Source organism: Mesitornis unicolor, unplaced genomic scaffold, assembly GCF_000695765.1.
Source record: "Mesitornis unicolor isolate BGI_N332 unplaced genomic scaffold, ASM69576v1 scaffold16794, whole genome shotgun sequence".
NCBI classification, from domain to species: domain Eukaryota; kingdom Metazoa; phylum Chordata; class Aves; order Mesitornithiformes; family Mesitornithidae; genus Mesitornis; species Mesitornis unicolor.
In genome coordinates this window covers 4,820-18,207 of record NW_010182238.1, presented here as the reverse complement: position 1 = coordinate 18,207, position 13,388 = coordinate 4,820, and the positions used below count along the sequence as shown (strand labels likewise).

General features: G+C 39.4%; 1 protein-coding gene across 2 annotated transcripts in view; it reads left to right on the top strand.

Moving 5' to 3' along the window:
• The window catches only part of ASAH1 (N-acylsphingosine amidohydrolase (acid ceramidase) 1), a 15,832-nt gene extending 2,774 nt beyond the window's left edge, over nt 1-13,058 (top strand). Inside the window, exons 2-14 of one of the 2 annotated variants that reach the window (XM_010183703.1) lie at nt 2,898-2,974; nt 3,183-3,273; nt 4,415-4,501; nt 5,434-5,512; nt 6,412-6,486; nt 7,333-7,378; nt 8,755-8,899; nt 10,048-10,102; nt 10,296-10,377; nt 10,999-11,130; nt 11,348-11,471; nt 11,968-12,024; nt 12,691-13,058. In XM_010183703.1, coding sequence (XP_010182005.1) covers nt 2,898-2,974; nt 3,183-3,273; nt 4,415-4,501; nt 5,434-5,512; nt 6,412-6,486; nt 7,333-7,378; nt 8,755-8,899; nt 10,048-10,102; nt 10,296-10,377; nt 10,999-11,130; nt 11,348-11,471; nt 11,968-12,024; nt 12,691-12,780 — 1,140 coding nt within the window. In that variant the 3' untranslated portion in view covers nt 12,781-13,058. The remainder of the gene's footprint in view (nt 1-2,897; nt 2,975-3,182; nt 3,274-4,414; nt 4,502-5,433; nt 5,513-6,411; nt 6,487-7,332; nt 7,379-8,754; nt 8,900-10,047; nt 10,103-10,295; nt 10,378-10,998; nt 11,131-11,347; nt 11,472-11,967; nt 12,025-12,690) is intronic. The other variant, XM_010183704.1, reaches the window with a different exon arrangement.
• Nucleotides 13,059-13,388: the final 330 nt, after the last annotated feature.

The following is a 13,388-nucleotide window of genomic DNA, read 5'->3' as shown; positions in this document are numbered from 1 at the left end:
TGCCCCTGCCCCACCGGTGAACTCTGCGGGCTGCAGGCCACTCGACCTGGCTCTCACCACGGGTTGCAAAGGGGAAACCTGGGTTCTGTGTCCTCCTCCTCCTCCCTCTCTTTTCTTTCCTTCAACGAACCTTGGTGTTCTTCCAAGTTGTTCTCCTCGGGCCCCACTCCTTTCTCCGCTGCAGGTCTCTTCTGATGGTTCTGGAGTTCCTGGCTCGCTCTCTCTTTTCTCTGGGGTGGAGCTGCAGTGGGGCTTAAGCTTAAGTTGCAGTCAGGGCCGGCCAAGCCACCCACACCTGGGGCCTCGCTGGTCAGGGCTGGTGCCAGAGAGAGAGCGAGGCATGCTCTGCACCCCCCTCAAATACATGAATTCGCAGGGGCACTGATTGGCTTGGCCCTGGTCAGAGGTGGGTCTGACAAAGGCAAAGGGGGAGCTTTTCAAGTAGCTTCTTAAAGGGCCATCTCCATAGCCCTTCCCCCGTTACCAAAGACACAACCAAAAACCCCTTGCAGAAAACCCAATACAAATACATCCATGCAAATTCGAAAGGCAGCAGCACATCAGATAATAAAAATTGGGTGTCTTTTTTTTTCTTTTTACCTTGTTAGAAAAGTTTGCAGTTAGTCTTCAGCTGACTGCAAAAGGTAATAATATTTTGTTCCTCGTTAGAATTTGTTGTGTATAAAATAAAACAAGACAACACCCTCCCAAAAAAAAGCTCCGAAAGAAACCAACCTTCTAGTTTTCTGGTTGTCTTGACATCTTTTAAAATCGCTGCTTATGTGCCACATAAAATAGTTTACCTTTAGAAACTGTTAATAATCTTGGCTTTCTTCAGATACCTCAATCAATGCTAACAGTTTTGGAAGATTGTTTTGGGGATTATTGGTTTCTTTAGCTTGGTTTATTTATAGACAGATGAGAAGTAAAATTACTGACATGTAAGGAGGGAGCATTTTCTCTGTTCTCTGTGTCTCTCCCTTGACTCTTCCTTTAACTGTTGCTTTCCCCACCATTTTTTGTGGCTTAGGTGGCTTAGGGAAGATAAAAATAGCTTCAAATACAAGATTAAAATCTCAGGAGAGAGCATCAAGAGTGACATAACATTTAGCACCTGGAACATCACTTAAAATCCTCTGGAATGAGTTTGCATGGTCACCCCTGTTTCCTCTGTGTACGCATGGACTGTACTGACGGATCAACTGAACTGTTATCCATTTGAATAAATTTTTGCTGTAGGCTTTATCTGTCAAGAAGCATATTTTGACAGCAGATGTTTCCTGAAGGTCCAAATCTGTGCATCCATTGCAGTAGGATGTGTATATATATGTATGTATTAGTATTGCAGGACGGAAAATTTCACAAGACAATTGCATTAGTACTGTTAAGTATTTGCTTGGTTTTTCATCAAAACCTCTGACTTTTGTTGCCTCGTTAGTCAGCTGATGCCCTCCTCTATCCTTGTTTTGAAACTTCCTCATGTTGGAAATTAAACGGCCTCTTGTGTTTGACCTTTTGTTCCAGCTATGCAGAGGCTGTAACTGCTCTGCAGGGAGATCTAGGAAGCCCATAGCTGCTGGCGCTGTCCCTTCATCTTGCCTGTAGGAAAGCCAAAATTCATCTCATGCTTTCTCCCAGCTACTGGAAACAATACAAAAAGAAAACACATGACAACAAACAGAAACCGATCCCACTTCAGAATTCCTGTTTCCAGTTGTAACAAATTATGCCAGTGTTTAAAGTCCATGGCATTGTGTAAGGCATTGTGTTTTCTAGATTAATGTATTAAAAACAGATAATGTGATTAGCCCAAATAGAACATGGACATTAGCTAGCTCATTTGTCCCAGATACGTAGCTGCTGGACATCTTGTCTCAGTTTTTATTGGAGCCAGAATGCGTTATAAGGTAACCTAATTAGTACAGCCAAATAAATACTGGAAATCAAGGGTGGGGAGTGGGGGAAGTGGTGGAAGGATCCCTACATAGTTTTGTTTCTGTTTTGTCTCCCAAACAGTTGTGCTTTGGGAGCCTTTGTATGGTCTCATGGAATAGCATCTGTACCTTTCCTTTTTCCTAGTGGGACATGCTGTGCCCTCAGGAGCTCGCTGATCTGCTTAGGTAGCCCAAGGACCAACCCTGGTCTGCTCTCGACTGGCCTGAAGCACAAGTGCAGCCAGTGGGCATTTGCTTGTATTTCACTGGGTAAAACAGGCAATTATCATTGTGGCATGTGTATGCATATGTTTATGTATGTATATGCATGGTTTAGGTAATTGATGGGAAAACACCCTTGCATTCACTTTAAGTGTGCCTAAATATAGTTCTCAAACTTTCATTTGTAACTAGCCACACTTACGGGAATGAAGGTAACTGGTTTTTAGTGATATTCCTGAAATGCGCCTCTCATATTGAGCACCAGTTCTTTTTTCAGCACTTTTCCATACTAAACAAAAAGCCATGCTGTATAGCTCATTCCTCCAGGTGAGTAATTTGCACTGAAATCAGTGTTTTCTCTGCCCCAGTTACAAAATGAAGCTTACCAATAAGCATGGTTATGAATGATGCTATAAAATGAGATTACACATTAACTGAATGGAACAAACCGGTCCATAACGAGGGTTTGTGTTTCTGAACTTGTCTAAAGATTGTATATTTATCATAAACTTGTGCTTGCCTTGAACTGTGTTAGGCAACTTGTTTGAAGGTCTGTCAGACAGGATGGAGAAGTTGCTGTTTGTCCCCTACCGCTTGTCTTCTCCTCTGCATCCTTTCCAAAGTCTCAAGACTTTTCCTTCCTTTATTATAAAATCATCATGAATTGAATTAGCTGACTAGTCCTAAAGGTTTAGTGCAAAACTAAGTCTGCTGGAATAGAAAAGTGTTTTAATAAAGAAGCTAAATAGTGCTGTTTTACTGTCTTTACAGTATGGAGAAAAGTGCAGGATTAAAACATACCCCCCTTCAGGACCAACGTAAGTAATTTGATTCAACTTACCTAACAAGTTACAGAAAAGTAGTGATTTGCAAGTCTGAACAGGATTTTTGTGTTATGTGTGACTTGTTTTCTTTTAACTTTGTAACTTGTTCCTGTTGCAGATCTGGAAAGGTGGGAGGCACCTATTTTGTCAAATGTTTTTTCAAAGCCTTCTTTAAATTTGAACTCTGGTATTTCTCTTTCAGGTTCAAAGGGAATGTACCCACATATGTCATAAACCTTGATTTACCTGCCAGCAAAAGATGGGATAACTTAATGCACGACAAAAAGACAGAGGTATGAAATGCAGAGCTTGCTTTGAAGCTTGGCAGGTATAGAACTGTAATGTGGCCTTTTATTTTGAAAAAAGGTTTGGAAAGGAATACTTGTGCTAAAATTATCTGAAAGGGTTAATATTTCTAGTTCACTTTTTAAATGTCATTCTAGACTAAAATAGTTGTTTGAGTACATTTTTTTTCTGTTCAACACTTGAGCTAGCAACATAAAGTATAGGGGCACTGATGTTTGGGGTGTAGAGAAATAAAAATGGTGGGGTGTAAAGCAGGCTATCATTTATTGGAGCTCTTTAGTCATGAAGTAACACAGAATGAAAGGAGGATTACGCCAAAGGGACAGCTTCAGTAAACTGAAGTGAAACTGGGGCAGCATCCCTCCTGCTCTGCACATCCCTGCATCTCTCAATACTCGAGCCTATTTCAAACTACTTAGAGCAGCTGTTCTTCTGAAGATTGCTGAAAATTCAATTCAGTAATGCTTAACTTCTCAAAAAAGGCCAGGGGTTTTTGCTGTATCCCTGCTGACTTTGGCCTTTGAACTCTGAAAGCCAGACAAATTCTACTTACACCGTAGTATTTGTTTTAAAAGTCTCATTTAAGCCAGTAGGCGTTAGAAGCTTCAGGTTGCACTTTAAATTCTGAAAGGTTTTATCTCTCATGTACTTTGGAGTTAGATCACATAGAGTAGAGCTCTATTTGTGGCCATTCAGATGTCACAAATGGAAAGCATGTACTTATTATAAGAAGTTTACTGAGTCTTTTTGGCTTCACGAACATCAGTGCTTAAGCAAAGAGCTTTTAATTAACATTTTTAAAGATAGAAGAGTGCAAGGTGTTAAAATGTGGTCAAAGAAGCAGAAGATGAGGATGGCTTTTTCCTGTAACTCATTTTCTCTGGTAGAGGGACATGTCGCAGCTAATCTAGGAACTAATCTATAAAGTTACTTGAATAAAGGTTGAGGAGTAACTCTTTAACAGGGAGTTAGGACTGTTTTTCTCACCAAGAAATTTAGCACTTTCTTTAAATATGTAATTTCTTCAACAGCATGTTATATGAGAAGTATGTGAAGAAGTTTTGTTAGTACTCTCACAATTCTTATGCTCAAGATCTTCTATTTAATAAAAGCTCTTGTTCTTTGTAGCTGAAGACTGTGGTGCAGAATATTAAAAATATAGTAAATACATTCTTCCCCAGCGGCAAAGTTGTTGACTTAGTGGATAATAAATTAGTAAGTATTTTCAGCTTAATTATTTTATTACTGTATGCTCTGAGTACCAGAATTAGAATGCTACAAAATCAAGCAGTGAAGAGCTTTACAAGTGATAATTCTTCCACTTCCAGAACAAAAATGCTATTTTGAAGAGTTACCCAGAAATTTTGCCTTCTTGTCTGCTTTTAATTACTCTAAAACCATCAACCCTAAAATGCATGTGTCTCTTCTCCTCTAATTTTTTCTAAGATCTTTTCAACTTTGGATTAGTCATGCTAGACATATATGCTACTGACTTAGTCACTGTAGCAAAATATTTCACTGAAATTCTGTTTGCCATGTTCAACTTTTTTTATACAGTAGAATAAAATCAGGTTTTGAAAACTGTAATAAATGTCTGATTACAGGGGCAACTGTGACCCAGCCTCCTCTTAAAAAAAAAAATAGTTTGGTTCTGATTAAAATAGGCCTAGGCAGGACAGGGGAAAAGAGTGTAGCACTAGAGGCAGCGTAAGGTCAAATCTGTCCAATCTGTCCCCAATCTTTATTTACAGCAGCCTTAGGTCATGCTGGCCACACTTCATTCGTATCCCTATGTGCATGAATGGGGTTGACATAAAGATAGCATACACAAGTAGTTGTGCCAATATGTGAAAGCTCTTAACATAAAAGAGTCCTACTTCATTGTTCTGTGTTTTGCTGCTAATGATGATTAAAATACTGTGCTAGTCTCCATTGCTCATGTGTCAGTATTTTGATAAGTAATAGTTTTTATTTTTCCTAAGTATGTCGTTGTCTTCTAAATATGCTACAAACATTGTCAAGTTCTATTGGAATTAAATACTCAGTTTAATAGTTGTAAGAAGGATGTACCTTTTGGTGCAAGTTTTGTTTTAAGTAACAAAATAGCCTTAATTTACACAAACAGCATACAAAACTTGTCCTTTCAGGGTCATCTGACTGCCACACTTCCTTATCCGTTCAATGAAGAACTCCAAGGGATTGCAAATTCGTCTGGGATTCCTTTGGGTAATCGTTTCCAACAATGTGTTAACGTAGTGGAAAACTAGGAATCCAGACTAGTTTAAAATTGGCATGTGTACCAATCTGCAGTTCAGTTGTAGTCATCTGTGACTTTAACAAATAAGTTAATGATAGATAAAGCGATAAATTGCATCTCACACTAAAAACACTGCTTTAGAGGAGAATGGCAATAAATCACATAAGCTGTTCGTCGGGCTGGGACTCCTCTGTAGAGTTGTAGCTTCTCGCTCCTGAGTTTTGGGAACTGAAGAGCGTTTTTTTGCGTCTCAGTTCCTATGCACCAAAATTTGGGGGAATCCTTGATTCTCATTAGTTTCCCATTCAGCTGTGTGCCTGCTGTTGACGTACCAAGAAGGCAAGGCTCAGTTTCATGCTGTTCTCCCTTTCCCTTGTGATCCTTGCCCCATCCTCCTGCCTTTGTTCTGCACTTCCTGCAAAAAAATGCAATTCCAGGTGACGAGCAGACACTGAATTCTTCCAGAATTGAGACAGAGAAGGCCCGCAGAGCTGCTTCCACAGCTTCCCTCATACAGGAGCAGTATACCTGGTGCTAGTCAGCAGCCCTTACATGGGAATAGTGGTACCTACAGCAGCTTTCTGCTTTATAGCTTGTTTAGAAGTTTCCAGAGGAGGAAGCAGCAATGACTGTCAGCTTTCTGTATGGTAAGGCAGAAGGCCAAGTGATTCTGATCCTTCTGTTTGTCTTTTAGGAAGCTCTTGATTTTGCCGAATCAGTCATTTCAAAGATCAAATGAGATATAAACAGAAAATCTTAAGAGAAATATTACAGAATGCTGAACTTTGCAGTATGCTATTTTCTAACCATTTTTTTCTGTTCATGGCAAAAGTTTTAAACTACTAAACTTTGTTTCTTTTTGTTCTAGGGGAAATTGTTATTTTTAACATCTTTTATGAAATTTTTACTGTATGTACATCAATAGTGGCGGAAGATAAAACAGGTAATGCAACACAGAACAGTGCTCACAGTTTTCTCTTATGTAGGAGAGGGTCTACACCAATTATACAAACATAGTCCTTTTCAACTGCAGGCAAGAAGGTCTAGCAGAAAAGACTAAAAGCAACGATATTAAAAAGATATTCCCAGTCCTCAAATGAGGACACTTGAGAAGGGAATAAGAGATCACAGGTGTCTTAGGTTAAGGAAAACAAAAAAAAGATACCTTCAAAGACAGTTTGGATTTGGTTTTGTTGGGATGGTTTATGGTTTGATTTATTTGTTTGGTTTTTTTACATACATGGCATTTATTTTTCCTAAGGGAAAGAAACACCAGCCAGACACCTGATAGTTTCTCAGTGCCATGAAGGATTCTAGTGCAATTATTTTGCATCTAGTTTCTAGCTATCACTTATGCATGGTGCTAGAGAAAAGGGATAGTCTTTTTTAAGAGAAGAGACTCTTTCATTCTTTTACTCAGTTCTGAAGCCCCTATCTGCACCTGTTCCAGCTTAAGAAATTTCTGAGGGATTCTCAGAGGGCTTACAAATGCACCACTTTTAGAGGAAGCTTAAGGTATTATTACCATTGTATTAGGTGATGTGAAAAGCATCTGAGGCTGAGATGGATAGCAATTTACAAGATTACTTGATTTCACTTGTGGCAAAACACTTCTTTGGTCAAAAAGAACCCCACAATTTTTCTGTGTTTATAAGAAGAGCAACTAGACAATGGTATTTTCCCTTCTTACTTTCCCAGGTATTTTTCCTGCTTACTCATTTTGTGGTTTTCTAAGCTGAAATTTGTGTTTCTTTCTTTAGAAAATTTTATCTCTTTATTTATTATGTAGGAAAGCTGTACCATGCCAGAAACTTGGATTTTGGACTCTTTCTTGGGTAAGTACTTAAACTTGTGCTTTTCTTTTTTCTTTTTTTAAACCCAAAGGAAAAGGTACCCGAACTTGAAATTTCTACATGCATTCTTTGATTCTAAATGACAGATTGGATGTTGTTAAGACTGTGACAAGCAATTCTGCATTGCATGTTGTGAAAAAAGGGTAAAATGAATAAAGGGATTGTTCTGCTGATCTTATATCAAACTACTCTGAGCTTGTCAGGAATGACTTTCTAAGAACACAGTTGTGTTCAGTGTTACTTAGTGTTTTCTCAGCTCCACTTAAAACTGTCTCGAACCAAAGAATGGTCCATGTGACCTTATCTCTGAGGTGTGGTATATCTTGTTTTTTACGTGATGGGACAGACTGGAGCTTGTTTTTGTTGTTATTTTTTTCCACATTATCCCCCTAGTTACTGTATGGTGCTCTACTGGCACTTCCCATCATTCATCATTTCTACTCAGAAGCCAGTGATTTGTATTCCACTGATCTAACATTAGCATTCATTTGGATACAAACTCTATAGTTTGTTGCCCAGCACTGGATTTGCTTTTAGTTCTCATTTCATACCTCATGATGAGGTAGTTCAGTGTTTGCTCTTATTATCCCAGTATATTGTGTAATGTCACTCATGGAGTTTAAATGTCTGTCGTCCACTATTGCCCAGATGGAATTTAAATGTCCATCTCCATTAAAATTCTTACCTGCCTATCAAAAACTCAGATGACTTCACCTGTCCTTTGGTTTGGCTTGTGTTGAACTTCTCCCACTTGTCAGGAATTCTGGGAACATGCTCCCTGAAAATTAAGGCAGCTTTCAAAGCTGTTCCCAGAACCTGGACTGTTTCCAGAGAATTTAATGGTCCACTAAGTGTTCTTTAGCACCCTCTTTCCTTCAAACTGTGTCCCTTCCTGTAGAGCAAATAGAGTAGTATAACGTGGTTTGTTCTTTCCCTTTGAAAAGTAAGAAATTTGAGGGAAGCGACTGATTCTGCTGCAGAACAAGCTGCACTGCTTTCAGGATACAGTAGGGCTGGTGTCACAGGCAGTACCCATAGCAGCTCCCCTTTGCCAGCAGGCATAGAACACAAGGATACATGTGGTCTAAAGGAACCAGCTGTGATGGTGGTGCTGTTTAGTGGTATTAGGTAGTGCACATGCTCTTGATTTGAACAGAACTTGGTTCTTTTCACTGACTGCCTATGCGTTGAGACTTCCTAGTTGTCCCTTGCTGGTGCCACTCAGTGAGCAGTGGTGTGGGCCGACATGAGTATGATCAAAGGACAGGTGTCACACGCAGGAAATCTGTGTGGTGTTAAGGGAGGTTTTAAAAGCTACTAAGGAAGAGAAGTTTCAAATGCTATACTGTCTTCTGCAGGTGGGATGTTAAAAATAATTCCTGGACTATAACTCGGGAACTGAAGCCACTGGTGGTAAACTTGGATTTCCAGAGAAACAACAAAACAGTATTCAGGTCTACAAATTTTGCAGGGTACATAGGCATGGTGTCTGGAGTCAAACCAGTAAGTATGGGGAGGGGGGGCTTGTTGATTTGTTAATAATGCTTCAGACTTTCCTTTAAGATGTAAATCTTCCTGCTTTCATCCTCTGCCTTGGGATGTGTTTTAATAAATGATCTCTTAATTGTTCTGGTACACAATATTAACTGTTTGAGGAAAGGTAAAAGAAAACAATGCCACACTCTTCCTTGTAAAAGGAGATTGCCTAAATGAAATATTTAGATTTGGACAATTCTTAAAAACAATGTTGAATCCCAAATATGAACAGGAGTGAATACAAAGCCCTCAAGTGGTTGGAGTTTCTTGCTAGCAAATTGATACTGCCGTCATTCCAGAGGTGAAACAGCATGCCTGTGCTATTTTAATTCTTTCTCCAATCCTTCTTGGAAAAGGAGTCCTGCATTGCAAGATTATTTTTTTTTTTAATTAGGCACATGAAATCTGGGGTTTATCTACCAAGGTCTCCAGCTTACCACAGCTCCTCCTTTTCTACATGCTCTGCCTTTATTCTCTGTTATAGGTAGCCCTTTTCAAGGTAGAGTATTTCTCACATAAGTGTCTGCATTATATCCATTTATTTTTGTCTTTTGGTCAAACAAATTGGGAAGAGTCCATTCTGAAAATGATCCAGTGCAGCTGAATTCCACTTTCCTCTGAAAGACACACTAGTTGGAGAAGACTGGGATTTTTGTTTGAACTGCATGTTGGAAGTAGCATGAGTTTAATTGTGTACAACTGCATGCCCACTTGAATAGCAGTAACATATCAGGGTGTACTTAGCATGGGAACTTAAAAATCTGCCTTCAAACTAAATTAGTATTGAGACATCTGAGAAGGAAAACTGGTAATTCAGTGATGCAGCAAGAATGAAGAGAAAAATGGCCACATGCTTGGCTTGCTTACCATAAAAGCATGGTTTACTGGATTGCTATGCCAGCTCAGAAAACTATGAATTATCATTTCTACTTAATCAAGCAGTGATAAATGAGGTTCTTCTCTGCATGGGCTTGATCTTGCAGCCCATTACTCAAAGGGGAAGTCTAACGAACAAGAAGCTCAATTGGCATGTAAATTGCAATGCTGCCTCTTGTTTATTACTGGTATTAATGGGCTGGCAATGGATGAAGGTTGACTTGTTTAATGCTTTCCAGGACTTGTTCACTCTGACAATGAATGAGCGTTTCAGTCTTGACGGTGGTTATATTGGTGAGTAATGCTCTTTCTTTAATTATTTCTGTACAAGTTTTCCAGACCTTGGGTGTGCCACTTACCTTCATAAATGGTGACAAGATTCCAGATGAGTAAGATAAAACACAGTCCACTCTGAAGGCTGTGAAAGTAAGAATAGCATGAGTGAACCTTCTGAAAACAGATTATTGTAACCAGTGATATTTTGCAGGAATCTTCGAATGGTTTCTTGGGAGAAGAGATGGCATGTGGATGGGCTTTCTTACAAGAACAGTATTAGAGAATGCTACAAGGTATTCCCCACTGCCTGTGAATATTCTACTGCTTCAATCTGCTTTGCTTCCAACTGGCATGAACACTGTAGATGTATGCTTAGTATCTAATGATACCGATATCTTCCTACAAGCCTTAACATTAAATAGTTCTGGTTTTGCTGGTACTCTGGCAGAGGAGGACACTGCACATGATGTCCTTAAAACTCCTCACTTAAAACTCACTAAATTCACAGATTTATTTTTTTTCTAATGAACCTATTGGTATCTGAATGTGTAACAGCATTCTGCATCGAAACACATCCAACAGGCAATAGTATATTATAGGAAGTAAACAGAAACAAAGCTCTCATACAATAAATCAGGTGGAATATAACACTGTTACAGAATGTCATCATTTTATTCCTGTTTTAAATGTAGAAAAAGTGCAAAGATCCCCTCTCAACAACCATACAAGTGGAAAGTGAGTGGAGGAACTTTGCTTAAGTATGCTCCTTCATTGTGATACAATCTCCTCATACGTGCAGGAAAGGGGCAGAAAGGTGTAACTACTCAAACTTCTCCTGGGTCTGTGAAACTTGTTCTTCAATACTTGAACCATTTACAGCATTTAAGAGTCCAACACTACTTTGTTATCTGCAGTTACCAGGATGCAAAAGACAGACTGACCAAAACAAGACTGCTGGCTCCAGCTTACTTTATACTGGGTGGAAAAAATTCTGGAGAAGGGTGTGTGATAACTCGCTCCAGGACAGCTACTCTGGATATCTGGAAGTGAGTATGCTTGACCTGACACCTGGCCGGTTCCAGAAGAGAACAGGTTCCACCAATAATGTTGTCCTATGTTTCTTGTGACTTCTGTTGTGCAAGAAGTCACTTCTTTAGCATTGAAAAATACCACAGCAAGCATTAAAAAATCCATCTGTATATACTATATATGTACCTCTATATACTTAGAGAAGCAAAACACAAACATATGCCTCTTTTCCAGCCTTGATATCAAGAAAGGCACGTGGTACGTGTTAGAAACAAACTATGACCGCTGGAAGCCTCCGCTAGTCTTGGATAATCGTAGAACGCCTGCAATGAAATGCCTGAACCAGACAATGCAAGAGGTAAGCTTCCCCCAAAAACCTCATCTTGCTGTTTTGAAACTCCCAGGTTACTGTACTGATCTGACACAGCCAGGAACATTCAGGGCATTTGCAAGCACAGCTGTAATGACAGAAGTGTCATTTTGGTTTGTGTCAATTTGTGCTTCTGGGTAATGTGGTGATTCTTTACATGAATGTTTATTAGTTTTAGGCTTTCTCTTCACCTAGATGGGTTTCCTGCAAGCATTCTCTGTGGCTGCATATGCAGGATAAACCTGGAGATACTTTGAGAGAGATTTTCATTTTTTCCTGAGCTGTTTTATCACCAGTGAAATTCAGACACATGCTGTCAGGCAGCATGTCTGCTCAAGTTTGTGCAACACATGTTCTTTTAATCGCAAGATGTACTCTTAAAACTTCGTCTCGTTATCTAATTGAGCAGTAAAAAAGTTACAGTTCTCAGCATTTACACTAACAGGTTAATGCCCATTAACATCAATGTATTATATTATTTCAGAACATCTCCTTACCAGCAATTTATGATGTTCTCTCCACAAAGCCTGTCCTCAATAAGGTAATGCTTCTATTTTTGCAGAAAGTTTAGAGTGGGAGGGTGGGGGGGGCAGATCACCAACTACTGCACGTCTAAAGAGGATGTCACAGTGATACATTCAGGGGGTTTTTAGGTGAAAACACGCATGTAAAAACAAAACAAATTCCACATTACTTTGTAAAAAGCAAAATGTAATTGCTGGAATAGCTGTTTTCCAAAGGCCCTATAGCTTTAAAGCTCCGAGCAGCCTGAGCCCTTTCCTTATGGCTGGCTCTGGTTTAAGACAGCATTTGCACTACAAACATCTTAAGGACCTGTCTAACCTGAATTAAGCTGTGGTACATGCCCTTATAAGCAGCATGAAACAAGTTAAAGTACTTCATGGTTTGGACATACTACAGTCACATTCTTCTTGCAACAGAAGATGTTTTAGTCTGAACCTGAGGTTTTGGTGTTTAAAAACAAAATAAAACTAAAGGGCTGAGGAGTTTTTCAGTGGGAAACTTAGTTACTCTTGTCAGTAGAGGCAGCATCCTTGGTGTAGGACACAAGCTATTCGTACTTGCATGTTGTTGACTAAAGATAAATGCTCATTTCAGTTGAACTGTTCAGCTATTATCAGAGAGTTTGTTACTAATTCCTGTAATGAGGCCTTTTTCTTTTTCCTTTCTCCCATCTGCCAACTAGCTGACTGTGTGCACAACGCTGATGGAGGTGTATAATGGTCATACAGAGACTTACCTGCGGGAATGCCCAGATCCCTGTAGTCCTTGGTAGTCCTGTACCTTTCCTACGTTGGAAGCTGCTTGTCTGAGTTTGAGGTCCTCCAAAGAAAATTCTTCCAGAAGAAGATTTCTCAGCCTAACTCCTTTCTTCAGAAATCTAATGGCTATCTAGAAATGTCAATGAGCTTCTAATAATGGAGGACCCTATTTCACATTAGACTTTCTTGCTTTCTGATCAGCAGTTCTGCTGATAAGAGATGTCTATTAATGAATGTTTGGTTTTATTTCAGCCATTTCTACCAAATGAGTTCAGCAGTTAGCCCTAAATCTCTGCAGACCTGACAGTATACCTGGTTTGGCTTGTTGCTGGTTTGTGGGTTTGCTACTTTTTGTTATTTGGTTGGGTTTTGTTGTTTGGTTGGGTTTGGGTTTTTTTTAGATTAAAATACTTCTAAAGCACACATGAGTTAAAATGGCAGCTACCAAGCATGAGAAAGGATTGGGTATTAGAAGGCCATCTGGGACAGTACAGTTCTGTTATTCTTTCCTAAGCACTTAAAATGAATTGCTAGTGTTCTGGTCCAAGATGAGGATATGTCTAAGATGCCCTGTTATAAATTAACCTACAAAATGTCATAGCTAGTCACAGAAACAAGATCT